Source organism: Cyanistes caeruleus, chromosome 26, assembly GCF_971803275.1.
Source record: "Cyanistes caeruleus chromosome 26, bCyaCae1.hap1.1, whole genome shotgun sequence".
In the NCBI taxonomy this organism is placed as follows: domain Eukaryota; kingdom Metazoa; phylum Chordata; class Aves; order Passeriformes; family Paridae; genus Cyanistes; species Cyanistes caeruleus.
The window spans coordinates 5,566,868-5,591,069 of record NC_141726.1 but is presented as its reverse complement, the minus strand read 5'-3'; the positions used below and the strand labels follow the sequence as shown (position 1 = coordinate 5,591,069).

Here is a 24,202-nt window from a genome sequence, read left to right as displayed (position 1 = left end):
AAGGGGCAGGAGGCTGCCTGCCCCCGGCCCTTCCCTGCCTGCCCCCGGCCCCCTGCTCCCCTTGGGGACTGGGGAGCGCTGGATTCATCCCACCTGCCTGGTGTGGGATGAGGTTCTCTCCCGAGGTGTCCCCCAGGGAAAGCAGCCCTGGGACTTGTGCAGGGACATGTCCCCATTCCCAGATGGGGACTTTCAAATCCCCATCCCCGCCATTGTCCCCACAGCTGGGCGGTGACACCGAGCAGCTCCTAACTGGGAGATACTGGGATGTGGGTGCGCTTTCAGCTCCCTTCCCAGCACCTGCTGTGTCAGCTGCTTCCCAGTCCCAAACCCAGCAATAAAACCCTTCTGGGGCAGGCCTGTGGCCACAGCACAGGGACGCCTGCGCTGGCATCCCCCCGAGCCGAGGCGGCACAAGTGTCCCTGTCCCCTGCCCTGAGCCCCGGGGCCGCAGAGATGCCCTGCAGCACCCTGGGACCTGGAGCCGCCTGCTGGGGACAATCTCAGATCAGGGGGTGAGCGCTGGACGATTATTCCAGTTCGTTTCCTCCTGCCAGTGGGGCTGCAGAGGTGGACGGAGCAATCCCACCTTTGTCACACAGCCACAGGGAAGGGTCAAGGGATGATGCTGCTCAGGTCTCCACCTCCTCCTGCGCGCCCCGCGGCTGCCCCAGCCCTGCTCCCGATCCCAGCCAGGCCCTTTCCCCCACGGAGCAACTTCCCTGTTGTTTTCTGGGCTTGTTTGTTTGCTGCATTTGCTGACTCGGCGCAGCCCTGCTGCCCGCCTGACTCATCCCACGTTTGGGGCACGGCACAGCTCGGGGCACGGCACGCATCCTGCACACTCACCTGAGCCCCGCCAGGCTCACCTGAGCCCCGCCAGGCTCACCTGAGCCCCGCAGCCCACCGCGGTGCTCCCAGCAGCCCTGCTGGACCCGGCATGGCCGGGCAGAGGGACCCACGGTGTCCCCCGTGTGTGACAGCATGGATGGCATCAGCGCCTCCCGTGCTCACGGGATCCTCCCAAAACGTCCCGCAGGATCGGAGGGAGGTCTGTGGGTTTTAAAGGCCTGCTGTGGGGCTGCTCCCCGTGGTTGTTCTCAGCTCTACCAGAGACTCCTTCTCTCCCTGCAGCTCTGCCAGCCTGCCCCAGCGTGGCGGCCGCGGGGGCTGAGCCCGGCAGCGCGGGGACTTCCAGGACCGCGGCATTCCCTGCCCGGTGTCCCGACATGGATCCGCCGTTCCGGCACACCAAGAGCAGGGGCTTCATCTCCAGCGCGGAGCTCAGCATGAAGCAGGGAGCCTCGGGCGCTCCCGAGGGCAGGTCCCGCTTCCAGAAGGTCTCGCTGGTGTCGCGGCGCCTGGAGAGCCCCGGGAGCGAGCGGGGCCGGGCCGGGAGCCCCTCCCGCGTGTCCCTCCTGCTGCAGGCCTGGGAGAGGGAGATCGTGGAGAAGACGGGCTCCAGCCCCGCCGCTCCGACCCGCCGGGAGCACTCGTCCTCAGTCAGCCTCCTCAAGGACTTCACGGCGCACGGCCCCATCTTCTCGCAGGTTTATTCCCCGGCGCAGGGGCCCCGGCGCCAGGACGAGCGGGGGAAGGGGGGGCCCGGCCGTGACGGCTCCCCCATCCCGGGGGCCGCTCCCCGCGAGGTGCACAGGGAGAGCTACGTGCACGGCACCCTCCTGCCCACCCGCCCCGCCGAGCGTCCCGCGGGGGCTCCCGGCGACGCTCCCGGTGCCCCGAGCGCCGCCAAGCCCGGCGGCGTCCCCGCCGTGCCCAGGGCCAGGCAGGTGACGGTGCTGCGGACGGGCAGGGCGGAGGGACGGGGGGCTCCGAACGGGACACGCGGCACTGCCGGGACCACCGCGGCCTCGCCGCAGCGGGCTGGCCCCGGGCAGGACGGCAGCGGCTCCGCCGCACCCGCAGCGGGCAGGGAGAGCTCCCGGGCCGAGGGATCCCCCGAGGAGAAGGACTCGGCACAAGCCGAACCCGCGCCGGTGAGCGCAGCTGCGGGAGCCGGGCCCGGGGACCCGCAAACCAGTCTGAGCAGCTCCCCGCAGGCTGGTGCCGCTGGCCAGGCTGAGCCGGCTGGCGCAGGGGAGGGAAGCGTGGTGGACGTGGATGGCACCGTTTCAGCCACGCCACCGAGGACTGAGAGCCCCCCGGGAGCCGGCAGCACCCCCGAGAACCCCCCCTCAGAGGTGAGCGACGGTCCAGAGCCTTCATCCGAAACAGCAGCATCGGCTGAGATTGAGTTGGAGGGGGATGAGACCACGGGAGACCCCCAGAGCACAGCCCAAGAGCCTGAGAGCATCCCAGAGCCCCCCAGCGAGCCCCCAGCCCCTGAGCCCCCAGCCGAGAGCCCCCCGGACGCGGCCGAGGAGGACCCCGAGCTGCTGGTGGACATGGAGATCTTCGTGGACACGCTGCGCAACATGGAGCCCTGGGAGATGCGGAAGGCGCCCAAGGCCCCGCGGCAGCCCCGGCCGTCGGTGCTGGGTCGCTGTGCGGCTCTGCCCCCCATCCACGAGGACCGCGTGGCCCCCCGAGCCCCCGTGTCCCTGCCCGAGGCCCTGCGGGAGCTGCTGGAGCGGGGCCCGGCGGGGCGGCCCGAGGAGACCCCCGAGGAAGAGGAGGAGATCGAGAACCCCTACCTGAGCCCCGAGGAGCGGGCGGCTGCGGGGACCCTCCGTGGGGAGCCCAGGGACGGCCCGGCCGAGCGCAGTGTGCTCTTCCGAGGGAACGTCCTCAAGGGCATGGCGCTGCTCTCCCACTTTTTGGAGCAGCGGGCAGCTGGAGCTGACGAGGGCAAACCCTACTCCCGCCTGGACAAGAGTGTGCTCTACAGCCGCTTCGTGTCCCCCAGCACCGCCCTGCTCGAGCTGCCCGACAGCAACGGGGCCACAGACTTACCCTGCCTCGGGGACCACAATGGGCTGAGCCCTGCGGGCCATTCCGGCCCCGAGATGGCCATGCTGGAAGCCCTCAGTTCTGGCTCTGTCCCTCCTGCCACCGAGGAGCCGGAGAGCACCGTGACCCTGAGCCTCGAGCACGTCCTGGTGAGTGACTCCAACACGGAGCCCTGGGGAATGCTCTCCTTGCCCGGGAGTGTGGGAAGAGGTGGGGGCTGAGCCCTGGGGCCTCCTTCCCTGCTCCCAACACACGGCTCGTGCTCCCTGTCAGAGAGGCCACGGGGTGAAAGTGCAGATACTGGGATAGGTGATGGGAGGATACTGGGATAGGTGATGGGAGGATACTGGGATAGGTGATGGGAGGATACTGGGACAGGTGATGGGAGGATACTGGGATGGGTGATGGGAGGATACTGGGATAGGTGATGGGAGGATACTGGGATGGGTGATGGGAGGATACTGGGATGGGTGATGGGAGGATACTGGGATAGGTGATGGGAGGATACTGGGATGGGTGATGGGAGGATACTGGGATAGGTGATGGGAGGATACTGGGATGGGTGATGGGAGGATACTGGGATAGGTGATGGGAGGATACTGGGATAGGTGATGGGAGGATACTGGGATAGGTGATGGGAGGGTACTGGGATGGGTGATGGGAGGATACTGGGATGGGTGATGGGAGGATACTGGGAAGGGTGATGGGAGGGTACTGGGATGGGTGATGAGAGGATACTGGGATAGGTGATGGGAGGATACTGGGATGGGTGGATACGAGGTCAAGTGATGGGAGGGTGCCACCACGGCTGCTGGGAAGGTCCCGGGCAGGTGAGAGGAGGGTCGGGGGCAGACGGGAGGCTGAACCCCAGCAGGGCAGGAACGCTCGAGGTGTGGCTGCTTGGGGCGATGGGAGGGCCTGGCAGACGCCAGACGCGAGGCTGCGGCTCCCTCGGGCTGCAGGGAGATGGCTGCAGCAGCCGATGTCGCTGCGTGCTCCTCACCCGCCCGTCCCCTCGGCTCTTCCCAGCAGGAGGATAAGGAGGGCATGGAGAAGATCAACACCAGGCCTGGCAAGGTACAGGGAGGGCGCTGGGGCCGGGCTGGGCACGGCGCGGTGTGGCAGCACTTCTCCCCGCATGTCCCGTTCGCAGATGATCCTGTACTCCGGTGCCGGCTTCGCGGGGCACAAACGCGACATCTGGGACGATGTTCCCGACGCCACGTCCTGGGAGCTCTCACACACCATCTCCATCCGAGTCATCCGGGGCGGGTAGGACACCGTGCCGGGGATGTGGCCAGGTCGCATCCCGGGTTCCGGGAGCCACCGTCCTGCCGGCGCTAATTACCGCGGCGGTGGCAGCGCGCTAATTACCCCGGGGGCAGCGCAGGGCCGCGGGTAAGGCTGGATTTTCCCCCTTCCCCGCTCCCAGGTGGGTGATGTACGAGAAGCCGAGGTTCCGAGGGCGCAAATGCGTCCTGGCCGAGGGGGACGTGGAGATCGACAACCCCTGGACGGCGTACGGGGCGAGCGGGGAGCGCGGGGGGCGCCCCTTCCACATCGGCTCCTTCAAGAGGGTGGTGCGGGTGAGTGCGGGACCCCCCCGGAGCCTCCCCGAGCCCTCCAAGCAGAGGGGCCGGAGCCCGGAACGCCGCTGTTCCCCCAGGATTACCGCACCCCCGAGATCAGCCTCTTCGCGGAGGAGAACGGCCAAGGAGCCCGGCTGAGGTTCAGCGGCTCTGCCGAGGACACCCGAGAGCGGGGACAGGCGCTCGCTGCCGCCTCCATCATCGTCCACTCGGGCCTGTGAGCGGCTGGGGGCTGCCAGGAGGGCTCCAGGGCAATGGGAGCAGGGTGTGATGCCTTCCCCTCCTTCCCCAGGTGGCTGCTTTACTCCAAGCCGTTCTTTGATGACGATCCCTATGTCCTGGAGCCGGGCGGGTACCCCAATTTAAAGGCTTGGGGAGCAAAGGACCCGTCCATCTGCTCCATGCATCCCATCAGGCTGGTGAGTGCTGGCTCCTGGGGTGGTTCCAGGGGTGCTGGGGCTGTATCCAGGTGTGATTGAGTTCTGGCAGCTCCTCATTGCCATCAGTGAGATCACACTGTGGGAAACAGGCCAAGAGTGGCTTTGGAAAGTGCTCCTGTGGCTTAGGGGTGAGGCAAATCTCCAAAAGAGCTTCTTGAATGAGAATGACCCAAAAACCAGCTCAGGCTTTATTAAAGAATGGCAGCAGGTGTCCCTGCAATGTCCCCTCCTGCCACCACACCCTCACTGGGGCTCCTCCTTCCAGGGCTGCCCCGTCGTGGAGAGACCTGGAGAGCCACAGGTGAGCTCTGGGGCAGGTCCCAGGAATCAGGGGCTGGGACGGCTGTGGGACCATCCTCACCCCACCTTTCTCACCTTTCTCACCCGTCCCAGGTGCTGATCTACGAGGCTGCAGCTTTCCAGGGCCGCAGCTTCACCATCAGCAGAGACATCTACGACCTGAAGTGCCTGGCCGAGCCAGCGCTGCCCACCGTGGGCTCCCTGCGTGTCCTGGGCGGCTGGTGAGTGGCACGGGGAGGGCAGGGCTGGCATCCTGGCTGGAGCAGCCTGGGAAGGTGATGCTCACCCCTGGGAAGGGCTGTGGGATGGCTGTGGGTCACCTGGGAGAGAGGCTGTGCATGGTGTCCCCATGGGCCAGCACGTGGAAATCCTCTGGAGTCCTCACTGCCTGTGTCTGCCTGTGCCACAGCTGGGTTGGCTACGAGAAGGAAGGCTTCCGTGGCCACCAGTACCTGCTGGAGGAAGGGGAGTACCAGGACTGGAGGCAGTGGGGCGGCTACAGCAGGGAGCTGGTGTCCCTACGGCTGATCCGGACGGTGAGGGCAGGGACGGGAATCTCTTGGAATGGGTTTGGTGTGGGCAGAGAGAGCTGGGCACCCCCAAAGGGAGCCTTCCCTGCCTGTGCCAGGCAGCTGAGATCCCGCAGACCTGTCCAAGCAAAGGCTCGGCAGCTGCTCCCACCCTCCCCGGGGTGCTCGAGGCCAGGCAGGAGCCCGGCTCTGCGTGTGTCCCACCCACAGCCCCTGCACCTGACAGACCCTGGGGCTTGGGGGGCTCCTTGTCCCCGCAGGACTTCTCTGACCCGGCCCTGGTCCTGTTTGAGGCCATGGACTTCGAGGAGGGCGCGAGCGTGGAGCTGAGTGAGGCGATCCCCGACACGCGGCTGGCTGGCTACGGCAGCGTCACCCAGTCCATCCACGTGCTGAGCGGAGTGTGAGTGTGAGTGTGAGTGTGGGGTGAGTGTGGGGTGTGTGTGAGCGTGGGGATGGGGCAGGGGGGCCCGGGGAGGGAATGAGGCAGCTCTCACCTCCTCCCCACAGCTGGGTGGCCTATGAGGGCCCCAACTACTCCGGCGAGCAGTACATCCTGGAGAAGGGGGTGTACCGCAACTGCGAGGACTGGGGAGCCACCGACTGTCACATCGCCTCGGCACAGCCCATCCTGCAGGTGAGGGGACACCCCCTCCTCGTGGGACCCCCGGGGCTGGTGGGGATCACGGCCAGACACCCACCAGCTCCGCTCTGTTTGCTTCCAGGTCAGGGAACACAACCTCCACTTCATCTCCAAGGTCAGGGGTGCTGGATGGGGAGGGGGATGCAACCCCTTGTGGGGTGGAGGTGATGCTTTGCCCCCTCACCGAGCCACTCTGCTCCCCCTCCCCAGATCCTGCTTTTCTCAGAGCCCGACTTCTTGGGGGATCAGGTTGCCTTTGAGGAGGACCAGGAGGCCCTGCCCGAAGCCTTCATCCCACGCTCCTGCAGAGTCCGTGGGGGCAGGTAGGGTGTCCTGAGCGGGATGGGGACTGGACAACACCCTGGGCAGCCCCAGAAGGTGGTCAGGATGGGGGTGCTGTGGGTCACAGGAGGGATGGATGCCCGCTACGGTGGCTCTGTCAGCCTGGGAATGCTCCTCCCCACCAGCTGGATCCTGTTCGACGGGCAGGACTTTGCGGGGGAGCAGCACGTGCTGTCCGAGGGCGAGTACCCCACGCTTGGTGCCATGGGCTGCCTCTGCTCCACCGCCATCCGCTCCCTGCAGAAAGTTCCACTGGTGAACTTCCCTTCCCTTCCCTTCCCTTCCCTTCCCTTCCCTTCCCTTCCCTTCCCTTCCCTTCCCTTCCCTTCCCTTCCCTTCCCTTCCCTTCCCTTCCCTTCCCTTCCCTTCCCTTCCCTTCCCTTCCCTTCCCTTCCCTTCCCTTCCCTTCCCTTCCCTTCCCTTCCCTTCCCTTCCCTTCCCTTCCCTTCCCTTCCCTTCCCTTCCCTTCCCTTCCCTTCCCTTCCCTTCCCTTCCCTTCCCTTCCCTTCCCTTCCCTCCTCCCCCAGAATGTTTTTCCCCTCTCACGGGAGTTCTGCTGCTCCCTGGAGCTCTCACTCCTCTCCCCCTGCCCTCTCCGATCCCAGTTTTTCTCGGAGCCCTCCATCTTCCTGCACGGGCTGGAGTGTTTCGAGGGGAAGGAGATCGAGCTGAACTCCGAGGTGCGGAGTCTCCAGGCCGAGGGTTTCAACAACCACGTGCTGTCGGTGCGGGTCAAGGGAGGGATGTAAGTGAGCCCTGGTCCCCCAGTGGCCGGCGGGTGTCCCCTGCCCGCCCGGGGTGACCCGTCCTGTCCCCACAGCTGGGTGCTGTGCGAGCACGGTGACTTCCGAGGGCGGCAGTGGCTGCTGGACTGCACGGAAATCACCAACTGGCTGACCTACAGCGGGCTCCAGCACGTGGGGTCCCTCTACCCCATCCGCCAGGTGAGCATCACCTGCTTTGAGGTGATCCCCAAAACCCCGGGACACGAGGCTGGCGTGGAGATGGAGCTGGCAGCCCTCTCGGGGTGGGCTGGGGGAGCTGGAGAGCAGCAGCCTACAGGTCCCAGCTGTGACACGGGAAAGGTGCCGCCGTGACCCCGCATTCCTGTCCCCCACCCTGGGAGTGGCCGCCTTTGTGGCGAAACGCTCCCCGTGGGCAGCTGCCTCGTAAAATCCAGCGTGGTGAGCCGTGCCCGTGCCAGCTACCAGGGACAGGTCACGGTCACATCGCCCTGGGGACACCTGGGCATCTCCTGGGGGGAGGACAATGGGGAGATCCCCAAGATCCTCCCTCCCTTCCCAAAGCCCCAGCCAGGTGAGGTCCTGGAGGTGCAGGCAGCAGGTTTTGGGGTGCAAACGTCAGGTTCCTCTCGTTGCAGAGACGGATTTATTTCCGCATCAGGAGCAGGAAGCTGGAGCTCTTCCTCTCGGTCCCTGACGATGTGGAGGACATGAAGGCGGGGCGGGTGGTGGTCTCCAGCCTGAGCGAGCAGAGCAGCTCTGTCTGGTACTACGAGGACGGGCTGATCAAAAACCAGGTCAGAGCTCAGGTGTGACAGCCAGCGCCACCGAGGGGACCAGGGCAGCCTCTGGCAGGACTCCTCCCCACCCCACAGCCATCTCCCAGGCTTTGTAACAGCTTTTCCCGGCCTTTGATCCCAGCCTGGTCCCCAGAGATCTGGTGATTCTCCTCCCTGAATCTCCCCTGCAGATGTGAGGCCATCTCTGCATTCCCTGCGGAGTTTTTGTCACCCTCATCACCCCCACCTCTCACTGAGGGGTCTCCCTGCTCATCCCACATCCCAGCACGGAACCAGCTGAGCTTGCAGGGAAATCCCTCCCTCTGTGTCCCTTGCAGGTGGCCCCCAGCATGAGCCTGCAGGTCATCGGGCCGGCCGGGAAGGGCGCGAAGGCCGTGCTGTGGTCCGAGACGCGGATGCCGCGTCAGACCTGGAGCGTCGATTCTCGGGGACGGATCCACAGCCAGATGTTCGAGGACATGATCCTCGATGTCAAGGGTGAGGCCTCAGCCCTGTACAGAGGCTGCTTTCCCAGGGATGCCCAAAAGTGGGGTGTTTGGCCATGCCATGGGGCGCCCACCCCTTCAGCACCCTCAGGAGTGGGGTTTGCCCTCCCCAAACCTTTCCCTCGCTCTGCAGGCGGCCAAAGCTACGACCGGGACCACGCCATCGTTTGGGACATGGCTGATGAAAGAGCCACGCAGATCTGGGACATCCAGGTGCTGTGAGGGGCAGAGGTGCCATGGGGCAGGATGGGGACACCGTGCCAGCATCCCCACACTGGGGCAGGAGACCCCAGACCCCACCCACGCTGCACCCCAAGTGCCTCTGTGCCCCAGCTGCTGGTGTGAGGGATGAGCATCAACCTCTCCATCACGGGGGAACCACCCCACCTCCCTCCCAAGGAGACCTGAACGTGGTCCACGAAGGATCCCACGGGCACGATCAGTGTGGGAGCCTCTGGAGAGCAGCTGGGTGTTTCCTCCCCCTGAACTGTATTTATGTACGTGTGTAAGATACGGCCCTGCTCGACTGGGCCAGCTCTGCCTGGGTGGTTGGTGTCCTTGTCCTTGTCCTGCCCAGAGCCTGGCAGTGCCCCCCACCCCGATCCTGGTGCCAGGATGGGATCCCAGTGCCCTCCATGGGCATGGGCAGCTCCATGGCCACGCAGTTGGAGGTGGGAGCTCCATGGAGCAGTTGGAGGTGGGAGCTCCATGGCCAAGCCGTGCCCTGGCAGCACCGGGGGCTGCGGGACCCCAACAGCTGCAGCCCAGGGGACCCCTGTGGCCTTGGGGTCCACACGAGGGACTTAGAGGTTAAGATCAGCTCGGCAGGAAGGGGCGCTGAAGGAAGTGAAAGCCGCTCAATGTTGCAGAGCCCCCAGCAGGGTCCAGCTCCGCTCCGCGCCGCGACCCCACCCGACAGGAAACGCTGAGGCCCGTCTCACGGGCTTATATTAACTCCGCCGGGCTGTGATTGGCTGAGGGCGGGAGCTGGCGGCGCCGGATTGGCGGAGAGCAGCACCCCCTGCTGCGGGATTGGCCGGGGCTGCGCGCGGGGGTCCCGCCCGAACCCGCGGAGCGCTCGGAGACACTCGGGAACACTCGGGGATAGTTGGGGACACTCGGGGATACTCGGGGACACTCGGGAACACTCGGGGATAGTTGGGGGCACTCGGGGATACTCGGGGACACTCGGGGACACTCGGGGATAGTTGGGGACACTCGGGGGGGACACTTGGAAGACGTTCGGGATAATCGGGGTTACTCGGGGATATTGAGGGGGCCACTCGGGGACAATCGGGATATTCGGGGGGGACACTCAGGAGGACACTCGGGGACAATCGGGATAATTGGGGGGATGCTCGGGGATATTCTGGGGGACACTCAGGAGGACACTAGAGGGACATTCTGGGGACACTCGGGGGTCCCGGCCCTGCTCCCCCCCAGTCTAGCCTGGCCCCACCCGGCCCCTCCATCCCTGCGGGTTGGATCCCCGGGTACGTGCCCGGTGCTGCTCCCCCCAGGCCCCGTCAGCCCCGGTACGGACGCGGGAGAAGGCGGAGCCGAGCCTTGGTCCGGGCACCAGCGCGTTTATTGCTCCCCAGGCCGGCGGGACGAGGCGGGCGGAGGGCGGCAGGAACGGGAGCGGTGCCGGGGATGCCATCCTGGGCAGGGTTCCGGGGGGCTCCGGGGGCGGGGGGCGAGCCGGGACCCCCCGCTCAGCGCAGGGGCAGCAGGAGCGCTGCCAGCACCCCCAGGGCCACGGAGAGGAGCGGGGGGCTGGCGCAGGGTGGGCTCAGGCTGGTGCTGCCGGTGGTGTTGCGAGGGACAGCATCATTCAGAGAAGACACCACATCGTTCCCCTGGCCGAGGGACTGGGAAAGAAAACGAGCGTCAGACATCCCTCCCGACAGCAGCAGGGCTGTGAAAGCCCTGAGACCCCTCACGGGATGGTCCTGGGGGCAAAAGGAGCTGCGGCACCCCAGTGGTCCAGCCCAGGCAGGACAAACAGCCTCCTGCCCCCGGCAGGTTCCCCTGCACTCTCAGACTCTCAGCTCTGGGCTTGTCCCGACGCAGGGAGGGAAGCGAGCTCTCCCTGGAATCCAAACCCTGCTCCTCTCCAGGCGTTTGGAGAAATCAGGGGGGAAGTGGAAGCCAGGGAGGGGTCTCTGCTGCTGTGGGGAAGTGGTGAGAAGGTGACAGGACAGGAGGAGGAGAGTGGGAAACGCCCGTGCTGGAAGCGAGGGGCAGGGGAAGGAGCGTGCTGCAAACAGGGAGGGTGCAGTGGGTGTGGGGGATGCTGCACAGCCAGGGTGGGGATTTCAGGGCAGTTTCTTTCCCTCTCTAACGCTGCCCTGGCTGCTGGAAAAGTGATGTCGTTTCCCATTGCGAAACGCGCTGTCTTACACCCCTCCTCAGGGTCCCTGCCGAGATGGGAAAGGACCCCAAAACTCTGCCCCTTTGCCACACTCTTGTCCCTTTTGCCTGCTTTGCAGAGGGGGAATTCCAAAATGTAAATGCACCCCGTGGAGCCGGCAGCAGGTCACAGCCCTGTGGAAATTCATGAGTGAAATAAGTACAGACAGATCTGGCCCCATTGCCAACATGTAGGGGGGAAAAAAATCATCCCAAAAGCTGCCCCAAAGTGTATCGTGCTCCCCAAAAGTGCCAGTGGGTTCATCCCTAACCAGCCAGGAGAGCTCTGACATCCCTCAGCATGGTTCTTGGACCGTGGAGCCCCCATGGAGCCCCCCAGCAGGAAGGGAAATAACATCCATGGGGAGAGCTGAGAGGAAACCTCAGCTGTGTGTGCAGCCAGCCACACTCAGCATCCCCACTGCAAACACGGGCTGGGCACAGGAGAGCCTGGAAGATGGCCTGGAGAGCTCAAGTTAAAGAAACCCTTTCAAAAAGCACCACATGGAAGCATTTGGACCTCCCAGCACAAAGCTTTTGGTAAGATCTCAGTGCTTAAAGAGAAATCCAAAAGCAGAGGTTTTGAGCTGAAAGCTGAAATTGGGTTTGAACCCTCCCCACCCCAGGGCCCTTACCAGGCACAGGCTGAGCAGGGCGAGCAGCAGGAGAAGGTGGGCACGCCGGAGGGGCAGCATGGCCGGGGCTCTGCAGGTGCTGTGACACTTCCCCTGACACTTCCTCGTCTGCTCCGAGCCTTTAAGCTCGGTGGTGGCACTGGTGCACCAATCACACCTCCCTTCCCCAAAACCCGGCGCAGTTTGGGGAAGTCACATCCTCTGCCTGGGCTGGGAAAAGGCGCCAGAAGTGGTGTGGGGAGCCCCTGGAGCTGCTTCTCTACAGCTCCCCGCCATGAATGACAGCGATAAATAACAGAATATAGAAATTTTCTATTGTATATATATTATAGAAAGTTCTGGAGGGGCTGAATAGAGCCTAAAGACTAAGTGGCAAAGTCAAAGGATGTAAAGGGATGAGCACAGGATGATAAACGTGGCTGGAAAGGGTGGAGAAACAGATATAAATGACTACAGTGGGGTTTTTTTTGCACAGATGTCAAAGGAAGCAATGGTGCGTGCCCAAAGGAAAAGCTCAAGGGAAGGTTGAAACCCCTCAGGCTCTGCTTCTCCCTGGGGTCTCTCTGTCCTCACACCCACCAAGGACTAAGAGTGAATTAAACCTTCCCTGGATCGCTGGGAGGGTTTGAAAAGTGCAGCCGAGCTTGGAAGGAACAAACCCCCTTCCCTCCAGGTGGAGCTGGAGCCAAGGTGTCCCTTGGGATTTCAGCTGCAGATCCTGGATACAGGATGGAGGAAATGCTTTCTTTAAACTCCCAAATCTGTCTCCTCACAGCAGATCTCGGCTGCAGCAGCAGGAAACAAAAGGGATCGGGTTGTTTGAAGATGGTTCCGGATGAATCAAGTCACTGGAACGTGCTGAGAGCACACAGCTGCTGTCTGGGTTTGTGCTGGCCAAGCACATCACGGTGAGCTCCCTGTCAGCTTCCACACACAGCCCAGGGCCCTTCTGCAGAAAACTTCACCAAATTTAGCTCGGTTTTGCTCTTTGGGCAAGTTGAAAGGAAGAAGTCTTTTGAGAACCCCTGGAAGTGTCCAAGGCCAGGCTGGGCAGGGTTTGGAGCAGCCTGGGACAGTGGGAGATGTCCCTGCCCATGGCAGGGGGTGGGAATCAGATGAGTTTTGAGATCTCTTGAGCCCAAACCAGCAGGTGATGGATGTGTACCCATCAAAGGAGGTAAAACTGGGGGGATGATTGGCCTGTCCTGCTGATCTCCAGCTGAGCCGAGCTCCCCGGAGAGCAGCAGGTGGGGTGGGGGACACCCAGGAAAGGCTCCTGGGATGGTGACAAGCAGGAATAACTAGAATAACTGGGAGCAGTTCAGCGCATCAGAGAGGCCAAGAGCGCTGCCCAGGGGAGAAAACAGAGACCAGAAGAGGGTGAGGGGAGCGGGAGGAGCTGCACGGCGTGAGGTGCAGAAAAACGGGATCCGCTCCCGGTCCTGTCCCGGTATCCCGGGAGGGCGCGGGCGGTGCATGCCGGGAGCTGTAGTTCCCGGCACTATAGCACCCCCCACGTGACCAGCGCCGGGCCAATCGCAGCGGACCCCGCGTCGCCGTGGCAACCGCCCGTAAACAAGATGGCGGCGGGGGGGTGAGTGAGGGCTTGGGGAGGACGGGGACCCCCCCCGGGTTCGGACCCCCCTCCCACACTCGGCTGTCCCCTCACGAGGGTCTCCCCACCACACCCCGGGGGCGCCCAGAGCCGCCACCTCTGGCAGGGCCCCCCCCAGATCCCTTCTCCCCCATCACCCCCTGTTTATTTTAATATAGAATTAAATATTTTTAATTTTTTTTGAGCTCCTTTTTGCCCCCCGCCCCATGCCTCAAACTGCCCATTCCCCTGGGAAAACGAGGCTGGGCTGACCCCAAAAATATACCGTTTGGGATTTTTTATTTTTTTCTTTTTGGCAGTTCTTTCAATTATATTTAGAAAATTAATCCACCAAGCAAACACCCCCCCAAATTAACTAAGCTGTGATTTATTTCATATGTTATTTATTCTTGCTCAAAGGGCAGAGCTGTCATTACCTTCATGGGTAAGGCTGTTCTCACCCTTTACACAATGGATGTGGCTCTCCCTCCCCTAAAAGTGTCCAAAACCAGACAGGTAACAAAACATTTCTACATCCTCACCCAGCCCTAGAACATCATCTGTTTTTACAGCTCCATTCACATCCTCCCTACTCCACTTCAGAGCAAAAACTCCCATTTTTCTCCCACTGCAATTAGCTGCTTCTGTTAATTGCTGAGCACTGTGCATTTTTTCCCCCCAGAATAACTTGATTTTACCACTTTCTGCGTCTCTTTTTCAAGCTCCACTTCGTGTTTGCTCTTCCAGCTGCTGGGATTGTTCCTTCCCATGGTCCTGGCTCCTGAGGAGCACCCACACACGGCCAGAAATTTGGGAATACTGATGGCATTGATGCTCTCCTCTGCCCTCCCTTTCCCTCAGCACAACCTTGATATTCCTTCAGCTGCTTTTGGAGAAGCTGTGTCCAAACACTGCCCTGCTTTCTCTCTTTTGCAGGAGATGCCAGACTGACTCCTAGGGCAAGGAATCCTCTCCTGCTCCAGGGGACAACACTGACATGGAGGGTAATGATTTGGGCGTCCTGGGCCAGCAGTTTTTGGTGACCAGACCCATTCCTGTGCCCCCCTCTCACACACACAACTGGTGACACCAGGAACTGAGGGATTTCCACCCAAAAAAATCCTCCCTGCTGTGGCAGAGCAGGAATTCTCTCTGTGCAGCCCAGCCCTGCTCAGAGGGATTTGTGCTTTCAGGTGCAGCTCACCTGGAGCTCGCGTCCTCTCTGGCAGAAAAAATCTCCCTGTTGGAACGAAAAATAGAGAAACAAGCGCAAGAAATCCAGCTGAAGGTAAAAATCAGCCTCTTGCTGAGCCTGCTCTGGGCCCTGCCACAGGAGTCCCACCTCTCAGGCTCTGTGTGGCTTCAGAAGTTCATCTGTGACCTGCTGTTAATTACCCAAATGAGCCCTTTGCAAAGCAACAGAGCAGTGGGATGGGGGCCTTGGGGTGGCAGAGGGGACAGTCCCTGCTGGGGCTTCTTGCAGCAGCCACTCTCAGCACCCTGGCACCAACAGCAGCAGCTCTTTGGCTTCAGAGTTATTTTTTTTCCCCCCCTCCTTTTGTTTTCTGAACCAGCAGCTGCTCACACAGCAGAGTCATCCTGGAGCAGCCCTCTCTGCATCACTGAATAGAATAAATACTCTCTAAAAGCTTAGAATAAATACCTTTTTTTGGTTGGTTTGGGTTTGGTTTTTTTAAGAAGTGGCTGCAGAAATGCTGGTTTAGTTTCTAGATCAACCCCTCCCCACAGGTCTGAGCGTGGGTCACCTATTCCTGGAGTTCTGTATTTATCCCATCCCTCATTTGAGTTTAATTAAGCTGTTTATGAGGTGATTCAGCCCTTCTGACCCTTCAGCCTTGGCTAATTGTGCCAGCTGTGCCTGGAGGTGCTCAGGGACTGAGCCAGGTCATTGTTTGTTCTGCCCCTGAAGGACGGGAGGATTGCTGAACTGGAGGAGAAAATAAAGACTCTTCAAGAAGGAGAAGGTAAAAACTGTTCCACCTTTGGCACCTGGGGTGGGAAACAGGGAAACCTCTCTGAGCTGTCCTCACCTGCAACACCCAGGAGCCTCCTTGGTGAGAGGTCACAGCTACACAGAGCAGGTCTGCACTTTAACTTGTATCTGTTACTCTGGTGCAAAACATCATTTCCTGACCTATTTTCTACGGTTTCTAAGTTTCCATGGGTGTGAAGCCAACCACAGACACCCAGGGAAGGTCAGAACACCGAAGAGCAGTAAATACCACAGAGTTCAAACAGGCAGGAAAGCAGCTCCTCACAGCTGAGAGAAACCAAAAACCCACTTGGAGTCTCCCACAGGATTCCAGGAGCAGCCTAAATCTAAATTGAACCCAGCTTCCAGTGAGTCACTGCAGGTCTTTTCCCCTGGATCCAGCAGTTTTCCAGCCCCAGCTGGAGCCCACACACATTTCCTGCAAGGCTCAGCTGCCTTGTCTGTGCAGAGCTGGGGTGAGTTCTCCATTTCCTGAGCACAAAACACAAATGTGTCTGTCAAACCACAAACCTGGGGGCTGTACCTCCTTGTGCATGGTGCTGCCACCCAGCCAAGGTTCCAGGATCCAGATTCAGCAGACACCTGCTCGTTTTGGGCTCCTCAAGGCTGAGGGAGCCAAGCAATTTCCACTCTATGGTTGCCAACAGCACCACTCACATCAGCTCCCACAGCATAAAACTCCCCCAGGGTTGTTGAGAGCTCTCTTTGAGTGTTGTTGAGCACTGCAGGGTGACCTGTCACACTCAGCCCCTGTGTCCCACTGCTGGGAGTTCAGGGAGCACAGGCAGGTGATCCACAGCTCTTCTTTGAGGATCTACATAGAAACATCAGGTTTTCTCTTGCAGATGCTTCTGCCTCACCCACCACAGAAGAGCTGGAAATGAGGTGCCTTCAGCTGCAGAGCCAGGTCTGGGAGATGGAGGTGAGGCTGCTCTGCTTGCCCTGAGCCAGCTGCTCCTTTGGTTTGAGATCATGGCAGCCTGGCCTCTCTCAAGCTGTCCCTTTGAGCATCACAACCCCTCACCTCTGAAAAGAAGGAGCAGGTTGGATGTGAGCAGCAGGGCAGGTTTTAAACACACAAACATCTGTGCCCCCTGCAAGCTTCATTCTGATTTCCAGGGCTGGAGAAATGCTCAGCTCCTGAACTCTTGGGAGGTTCCTCTGCAAATCTTCCCTCCTCCCTTTTCCCTGCTGCTGATAGAGCTGCTGTCACTGCCCTGCCAGAGAGTCAGTCTGTCTGTCTGTCTGCCAGGGCCAAGGAGCCCCAGGACAAGCCTCCTCCACTTCCCTCTCTGCCTCACAGCCACAACTGAGCCCTCTCAGCTCTCTGAAGCTGACCTGACTTTCCTCTTCCAGCGGTTCCTGAATGACTATGGTCTGATTTGGGTTGGAGAGACACAGAAGCAGCTGGAAGATACAGGATCAGTCCAGAATGGAGAGGAGCTGCCAGCAAGGATCCTCTGCAAGCCGGGTAAAGCACCAGCACTTGTGGCTGAAGCTGCTACCCCAGCTCCCACTGCGTGCTCAGAGAAGGGAGAGGAGATTAAGCACCAAAACCTCAGGATTTGGGTCTTCCAACTTTGGAATCCTGTGCCAAGATCTTCACGTTGATCCCTCTCAGGGCCACAGACATGGAGCAGTCTAACAGGAGCTCAGCAGAGGGTTTAATTTGATATACCTGTATTTTGTACATGCTCCTGGGGGAAGAGGAGAGAACCTGATGGCTCAGCCCTTCAGGAGGAGGCCTCACAGCAGCTGTTTCCTGCAGAATTCACAAACCCTGCACATTTGAGGCCTGACTGCTCTAATGACATTGACATAGAGTGGGTGGAAAACGGAATCAGGTGCTTTGTGTACATAGGAGCTGTAGTAACTTACCCACAGAGCCTGGCTCCAGCAGGGAGTTGTTTGCTTTTCCTCCCAGCCACCACATGAGGGTTTAATTGAGACCTGACTCTGCTCTCTGGGGTCCAAGCAGCTTTGGCAGTGGCTCCTTAGGAAGTGGCAACAGAGGAAAAAAAGAAAATGACTTGGACTGTAGAGCTGATGCTGCTTCCTAACCACCATGCAAATATTAGACTAGACCTTCTCTTAGATGCAGCAGGGGAGAGACAGAGGGAGATCAGCAGAAACAGTTTTGGTTTCAGCTCACTGACCCTGTTCAAGGGTATTTCCGCATCATCCTTTAGCAACTCATAAAAAAGCAGAACAAACAGGGACTTTAGCTCAACTTAGACCTTTTCTCTCATTTCCTCTTCTGACTTCATTCCTCTGTCCCGTCATAACCCTTCTACTGCTTCACCCTGCACCTCAAACAGCCAGGCAAACATCCTGGCACAGTCCCTGCCCTGCTGCAGGCAGCTGCCTCTGTCTGGCACCTCCTCAGCACCTGACCCATTATTGATCCAATCTGGCAAATCCAACTCGTGCAGGTCCTCATCCTGCACGGCACAGGGACACCAGAGCGCTCCTGGGAGGATCAACAAGCCCAGGAGCTGAGTGTGGGCTCTGGAGCTGCTCTGGGGTTGCTCTGGAGCTGCTCTGGAGCTCTGAGTTTGCAGCCCAGCATCCTCTGCCCTGCCCTTATGGTTCAGCACACGCCTGTGCAGACCTGGCAGCTTGCAGCACGTTCTGCACAGGGCACAGCACGGGCAGCCCAGCAATGCCAGGGCTCAAACACACCCCAAACTCACACAGATAAATCTGCCCTGCCTCCACCCCTTCCCCCATAACTCTGATCCCTCTAACTCTGATCCCTCTAACTCTGATCCCTCTAACTCTGATCCCTCTGCTGCAGGTGAAGCCGTTGTTTGCAAGCACCAGATTGATTTTGATTTAATCTTGGAGCACATTAAGGATCTGAACTCGCTGGTGGGAGAGGGCATTGCTCAGATCGAGCAGACACCCCGGGGGGCTCGGCTGAGGAGAACAGAGCCCCTCACTCTCACCCTGTACCAAAACGGGATCGTCGTGGGCAGCGGAGCCCTCCGGCCCTACCAGCACCCAGCCACACAGGTATGGAGAGCAATCACAGCCATCTTCCAGCACTCACTAAGCCCCAGGAAAGGGGACAGGGCTTCTGAGCTCATCTCAGTCCTACAAAGGAGCCCAGCTGCACATTTGCATCCCCACAGCACCTTTAAAGCCTTGTCTTGTGCAGTTGTTTTTAGAGATGGAGGCTCTGTGTCCTTGATGCAGACCTTTCTGCACGGCCACCCCACCACAAACGGGAGCAGCCCAGCAGAAAGATCAGTCCTGAGCTCCACAGAACACCTGAGGTGTGACCACGAGCTCTCCTGTTGTTTCAGCAATGCCTGCAGGACATCATGGATGGTTATTTCCCCTCGGAGCTGCAGCCACGCTACCCCGACGGCGTCCCCTTGCAGGCGAGTGCCACACCCAGCTTTTGGGCAAAAACCTCTCTCTTGCTCACCAAGACAGCTCAGGTGTTGTTTCATCTCTCTGCTGGATGGTCCCCACAGCAGGTGGAGGTTTGTGGTGCTGTGCAGGTGTGGCTGGGGGAAAGGGAGGCACAGGGGCACCTGCAGCAGCCGTTACAGGAAGGATTTCAGCGCCAGGCTTCAAAGGTTTCTGTGCCCTGGGGAAGCTGGCTCAGAACAGGCTCTGTGAGAGAAGCAGCACGTGCAGGAATTTAAGAGCTGTGTCATGAAAAAGAGGGAAAAAGGTTCTAAAATAGTTCCCCTGGAAAAGCTTTTAAGGTGAGATTGAACAAGTGACTTTTTTAAAGAGGATGTCATGAGAGTTTATTTTGCCACGGTTTAAATGGATTTGGCCACCTGAGGTTCTCTCGGGCCCCAGTTTTTGATTTCTCAGAAATGGCAAAGAGCCAAAGCCACATTTGCAGGCAGAGAGCCTCAGAGGACTCAAATCTGGGTCTTGGAGTGCACCTGAAACGTCAGCAGCCACAACCAGAGCCTGGACTTCCCCTCTGCCACGGAGAAAACAGGGCACAACTGCTTGAACAGGACAAGGTCAGGCCAGCAGGAGCGAGCTGGGAGCTGTGGAGGTCAGAAGGGCACATGGAAGGGAGATTGTGCAAAGCTCTGGGCACTGAGGTTCCCTAAAACCTCATTGCTTTCGTTTGGGGTTTACAACTGCTGCTTGTCATTACTGTGGTTTATTGGGCTGTGATGCAGCAAGAGGAGCTTGTGCAACAGTCAGATTTGCTTACAGGTCACTGACAGAAGGGACGTGCTGTTTCAGGAGCCAGAGCTTGCAGGGAGTTTTCCTGGCGTTGGTCAGGTGGTGGGTACTTCAGAATCCAACAAAGTGCAGGAAAACGACGAGATGCCAGGTAAAATCTTAAATCTGCCTCAGAAATTCAGCTCATTCTTGAGGGGGAGGATTCTCCAACCTTACCAGGGCAGTGCAGGTGGTAGGAGGGGAATGTGAGGGTCTCAGCAAGGAAAGCAACACTTCTGGGTGTTGCCTCAGGAGCTGGAGCCAGCAGCACACACAGGATCCTCTCAGCATCAATCCTGCTGAAGAACGAGACATAAAATAGAAATTCAGCAGGTTTCCAAAAACACATCTTCCCTGTGCCTTTCTGAAAGGCCAAGCTTTCACCACATCAAAGGATGCTGAGGTAACCCTGCAGGCCTGGGGGGAGAGTTGATTGCAAACCTTTCTCCTACAAGCTCATTCTAAAAGTGTCAGTATCTTCAAGCCAAGTGTAACTGCACTGAATATGGGACAGTTTCTCTTCAGACTTTCACAACAGAATATGGGACATCAGAGGCCACAGATTCCTCCTTTTGCTCCTCCTAGACACTCTCGGTCTGCGTAAGCAGTGTCTGACAGGGGTGGGAAGTCAGAGAGACAGAAATCAATGGGTCTGTGGGTGCATCACTAAATAACCCAGCACATGAATCACTCAAGAGAAACATGAGTTTACATACAACTGTGCTCAGTCACCTCAAAGCTCAAGCTAAATATCCCCTTTGTACAAGCAGTAAAAAAAAAAAAAATTAAAAATGTCCAAGCAAAAAGGAATGGACCTTTACAATGTACAAATACACCCCGGGCAAGGTGAGAAACGTCCAAGTCCCTTAAAATGGTGAATGGTACCAGATTTTCACAGCAGAGCTACCTGCCTGCTGTGCATCCCAGCTGTGCACTGAACAGCCTGTTCTCACTGTTGATGTTGACAATCAAACACTGAGTGGGGCAGAAAGTGGGACAAGCTTCAAGGGAGGAACCCGAGAGCAGCTCAGGGCCTCGCTGGGGTGCTGAGAGCTCTCCCTGTCGGCTGCTGCGCTCTCTCCTTTCACCAAATCAGCCTCTTCTGGAGGCAAAATGTTTGTCACAAAGGTCATGCATGGACATGCCTCTCCCCTCTGCTCTGGTAGGTCCCAAAGCCTACTTGGAGCAGGCTCCCAACAAGCTTTCCAAGCCCCTGAAGCGCAGAGGGAGAGTGGGCAGTGCCCGAGCAGCGCCACAGGTAGGACTGGACCCCCCCAGACACCCCCAGGAGGAGGCCAGGGATGATTCTCTGGCCTCAGCTCCGTGCACAGCACCAGAACCCCCTCCTTGGGCCTCTCTCAGCTCCGTGGAACCTCCCAGAGAGGCTGCACCAGAGCACACGTGGCACTTGGCACTGGCTGCTGTCCCTGCAGGCCACTGCCACTCACCTGCTTTGGTTGCAGGGCTCTGATGGGCAGCAGAGCAGCGAAGAAATCCTGGTGGAAACATCTGGGCTGGCTGGCCTGGAGAGGTACAGGTACAGCCCCTCACCCCCTGCCTTGTCAGCATCTCCTCTTCCTCCTATTTCATCACTGCAGGTTTAGTTCAGTTGAGAAAGTAAATGGTCTTTCCCCTTTTAGACCGTAGAAACAGAAAAAAGGCCAAGTTTGTTCCTTTGGGAAAACCACTGAATTTTTCATAGTGAACATGCCATATTTTACATCTCTAACAAAAAGCTTCTGTTGTTCAAAATGTCACTTATTTATGTGAAAGTTTTCCCGACAGCAAGCCAAGGCCTAAGAGTTTGAAAGCATTGAAGGAGCTCTTTGCAGTCACTAAATGGGAGAATCCCTCCAGGAAAATGATGCCCAAGGTGGGAGGTCTCACTAACAACACTTTTCCACTCAGTCTTCTGGCAAGCCAAGACGCAAATAGCTAATGAAAAAAAAAAACCCCAAGCAGATTATTTTTAATCAAAGAAGTAGGGCAGAGTACTTACCAGACAGCCCTGGTTTAAAATGAAAAAGCTAAAAAAGGCCCATAACCCTCTTCAAGGCACCTTCAGGCTGGGAAAGCACAGCAGCAGCAGTTTGGAGCTCTGGGTTGGTCTGGTTGCCATGGACAGATGGGGGCTCATTCACCTCAAGGACATTCCCAAACATCAAACTCTCCTCTGGTGTGGTCACGGAGGCTGTGCCTGCAGAGTGGAGCTCACTCTTGGGCTGGCAGGGTTTTCTGATCCCCAGGGTGAAGGCAGCTGAGGAGGCCGAAGCTGCTGCCCGTGATTTCTGCACTCTGCGCATCAGATCCGAGAGCGGGGAGCAGAGGTACGAGGTGAAGATGCTGCTCACAGACACCATAGGGGACCTGCGCCAGCACCTCGCCCACATCAGGTAGTGCAGGACTCCCTCCCCTCCTTGCCTGACTCTGCAGGACCCCAGCAAAGGGTTCTTGAGGTCCTGGAGTTTCAAACATTGGCCTGAGTTGGGTCACAGCCCCAGCCCTGTGCTCACCTGACACTCTCCAGGCAGTCCGCAGAAGCTCAGAGTGTTTCACACCCACCTTTGCCACACAGCAACACAGATAAACTTCTGTCCTCCCAAAATATCCATCACATCCAGGCCCAGGGCTGCCTTTGCTCCTTCCAGCACTCACCCAACTGGTGCCACCCTTCCCAAGGTGCTGGAAGCTGAGCTGCAGCCTTTGCTTGGCTCAGCCAGCTCCGTGTCCCAACACATTTAACGCTGCACAAGGGTTCCCTCAGCCTGCTGGGGACAGCTCCAGGTGGCTGAGGGGCCCCCTTTGCTCTCCCCTCTTCCCACGGCTGCTGCAGGCCGTGGCCCTGGCCTCGGTGTGAGCCCAGGATGAGCTCAGTGCTGCTGGGATGCACGAGCCTCCTTCCTCCCCAGTGCAGCTGTGCCTGGCTGGCTGCACTTTGGGCTGGGAGCCCTTTGTTCTGCTCTTGCATAACCACAGCTGGATCAAAGCATCTCAGCAAAACCTTGGGGGACCCAGGGAGTAGGAGAGGATTGTGCTGTTCTTTTCCAGGGGTGGGAACTCAGACTATGAGATCATCAGCACCTTTCCCCCGAGGGTGTACACGGACAACTCCAGGAGCCTGCAGGAATGTGGGCTGGTCCCCAGTGCCTCCCTGCTGCTTCGGAGGAGAGAGCCCACCCAGCAGGAGGGGAGGGGGCTGCAAACAGCCCCCTAAGAGCTCCTCACCCCCCCAGCTCTGCACAGGGAGGGAGCTGCCTCTCACCTTACCCAACCTGGCTGGGAGAAGGAGAGGTTTTCTTTCCAGATTTAGTTTCACTGTGCCGTTACCTGGGATGGAGAAGAGCTGGGAGCAGCCACTTGGCTGCTGCCTGCCGGGCCCAGTCCTGCTGCCTCACAGTGCCCCAGGATAGGCAGGTGCCAACACAGGGACACTTCCACCAGCTCACCTGGGCTCCAGGCCTCTCAGCTCTGTGCAGGGTTACACAGGCTGAGCCCTGCCCAGGGGAGCCTGCCAGCTTCACCCCAGCAGTTGCTTAGCTGGGCTCAGGGGCTCTGGAGCAGCAGGATGGACACACAGCCAGGGGCAGTTTGCTTTCTACACACAGCTGCTCCCTACAGATTTCACCTGCTCTGATACCAGAGCACAAACAGGCTCAGTTCCACGGTCTCTGCTGGAGCTAAACCTGAAGGCCTTGAGCCATCACAGTGCTGGGGCTGAGCCAGGCTCGACTCAGCTGGGAGATCCTGCTGCTGGGTTTCCTGTACGTGCACAGCTCCTTCCCTTGGACAGCCCCCAAGCTGCAGCGGGGCCCGGGCTCCAGCCTGCCTGGAGGTACCCGCCCTCCTCCTCCTCCTCCTGCTGGATGCTGCAACAGGACACCGTGTCATTGGAGACGAGCAGAATCCCTCCGCTGCGTCTCTGCTGAACCCTGAATAAAGCATCTTCCTTCCTCTCCCGTGGGCTGGGGCTGCACTTTTCCCTTTCCCCAGCACATTTTTCCCATTCCAGCTGTGACAAGCTCTCACTTGACTCCCAGCTGACAACACTCCCACTCATGTGAGGCAGGGCCTTCTGGCAGGTTCCCTCTTCGCAGAGACCCAGCCCTCATTAAAGGCTCCCAATAAAATCCTTTATTTCAGCTGTAATTTCAATTTCCTTTAGATTTCAAAGGCTGTGAAAGCTCAGGGTGGCCTGAGCTCTTCCCAGACCCCTCTGAGCAGAGCTGCACACCTCAAACACAGGAAGCAAACCAGCTGCTTCCCGTGAGCTCACACATCCCTCCCTCAGCTTCTTCCTTTCTCCACCTGTAGCAGATTCAGGGGCAGCTGTTTCCCCTGCCCCTCTGTACCCTGGTCTAGGCAATCTTCGTGCCAAGGGTTTGTTTTTCAGTCCCACATCTGGCTGAGGCTGTCCCTGCCCCGGGCTGTCACTGTCACCACGCAGGGGAGAGGAATGCTCTGGTACCTGTCACTACTGTGCCGTGGGACATTCACACACGTCCTGTCAGCCTCTGATTAGCAGCAGCAATTTAAGGTGTTAAGATCTTTGTGTCAGGCTGCAG

General features: G+C 59.3%; 2 protein-coding genes and 2 long non-coding RNA genes across 18 annotated transcripts; 2 read left to right on the top strand and 2 right to left on the bottom strand.

Annotated features, from left to right (window-relative positions):
• Window positions 1–1,229: 1,229 nt before the first annotated feature.
• CRYBG2 (crystallin beta-gamma domain containing 2) lies at window positions 1,230–9,004 on the top strand. The gene is made up of 19 exons (XM_086863247.1): window positions 1,230–3,059; window positions 3,940–3,987; window positions 4,064–4,182; window positions 4,343–4,496; window positions 4,577–4,716; window positions 4,792–4,918; window positions 5,205–5,240; window positions 5,333–5,460; window positions 5,649–5,775; window positions 6,030–6,172; window positions 6,280–6,406; window positions 6,495–6,527; window positions 6,623–6,735; window positions 6,880–7,009; window positions 7,360–7,499; window positions 7,575–7,698; window positions 8,136–8,294; window positions 8,615–8,774; window positions 8,916–9,004. Exons 1-19 carry the CDS (start codon window positions 1,230–1,232, stop codon window positions 9,002–9,004), a joined length of 3,927 nt encoding a protein of 1,308 aa, XP_086719373.1.
• Window positions 9,005–10,352: 1,348 nt separating this feature from the next.
• On the bottom strand, window positions 10,353–13,358 carry LOC147649286 (uncharacterized). Its single transcript, XR_015279305.1, has 2 exons — window positions 11,830–13,358; window positions 10,353–10,653 (listed from the first exon to the last, which is right to left on the bottom strand). It is a non-coding gene; the product is annotated as an uncharacterized LOC147649286 (long non-coding RNA).
• UBXN11 (UBX domain protein 11) lies at window positions 13,206–24,148 on the top strand. 14 transcript variants are annotated; one of them, XM_086863339.1, is made up of 14 exons: window positions 13,368–13,423; window positions 14,360–14,427; window positions 14,617–14,711; window positions 15,354–15,408; window positions 15,600–15,784; window positions 16,283–16,359; window positions 16,794–16,908; window positions 18,235–18,452; window positions 18,746–18,823; window positions 19,632–19,752; window positions 20,807–20,898; window positions 21,104–21,177; window positions 21,887–22,033; window positions 22,689–23,786. In XM_086863339.1, the coding sequence occupies exons 6-14, from the start codon at window positions 16,318–16,320 to the stop codon at window positions 22,852–22,854; spliced, it is 1,053 nt and encodes a 350-aa protein (XP_086719465.1). In that variant the 5' UTR covers window positions 13,368–13,423; window positions 14,360–14,427; window positions 14,617–14,711; window positions 15,354–15,408; window positions 15,600–15,784; window positions 16,283–16,317; the 3' UTR covers window positions 22,855–23,786. The 14 variants fall into 14 exon arrangements, with proteins under 14 accessions (XP_023796904.1, XP_023796905.1, XP_086719462.1 ...); XM_086863343.1 differs by having other exon boundaries at window positions 13,380–13,423; window positions 19,662–19,752; XM_086863341.1 differs by having other exon boundaries at window positions 13,380–13,423; window positions 21,104–21,171.
• Window positions 13,811–19,715, bottom strand: LOC147649285 (uncharacterized). Of its 2 annotated transcripts, none has more exons than XR_015279306.1 (5): window positions 19,630–19,715; window positions 19,346–19,456; window positions 18,871–19,061; window positions 17,316–18,751; window positions 13,811–17,134 (listed from the first exon to the last, which is right to left on the bottom strand). It is a non-coding gene; the product is annotated as an uncharacterized LOC147649285 (long non-coding RNA). The 2 variants fall into 2 exon arrangements; XR_015279307.1 differs by having other exon boundaries at window positions 17,082–17,199.
• Window positions 24,149–24,202: the final 54 nt, after the last annotated feature.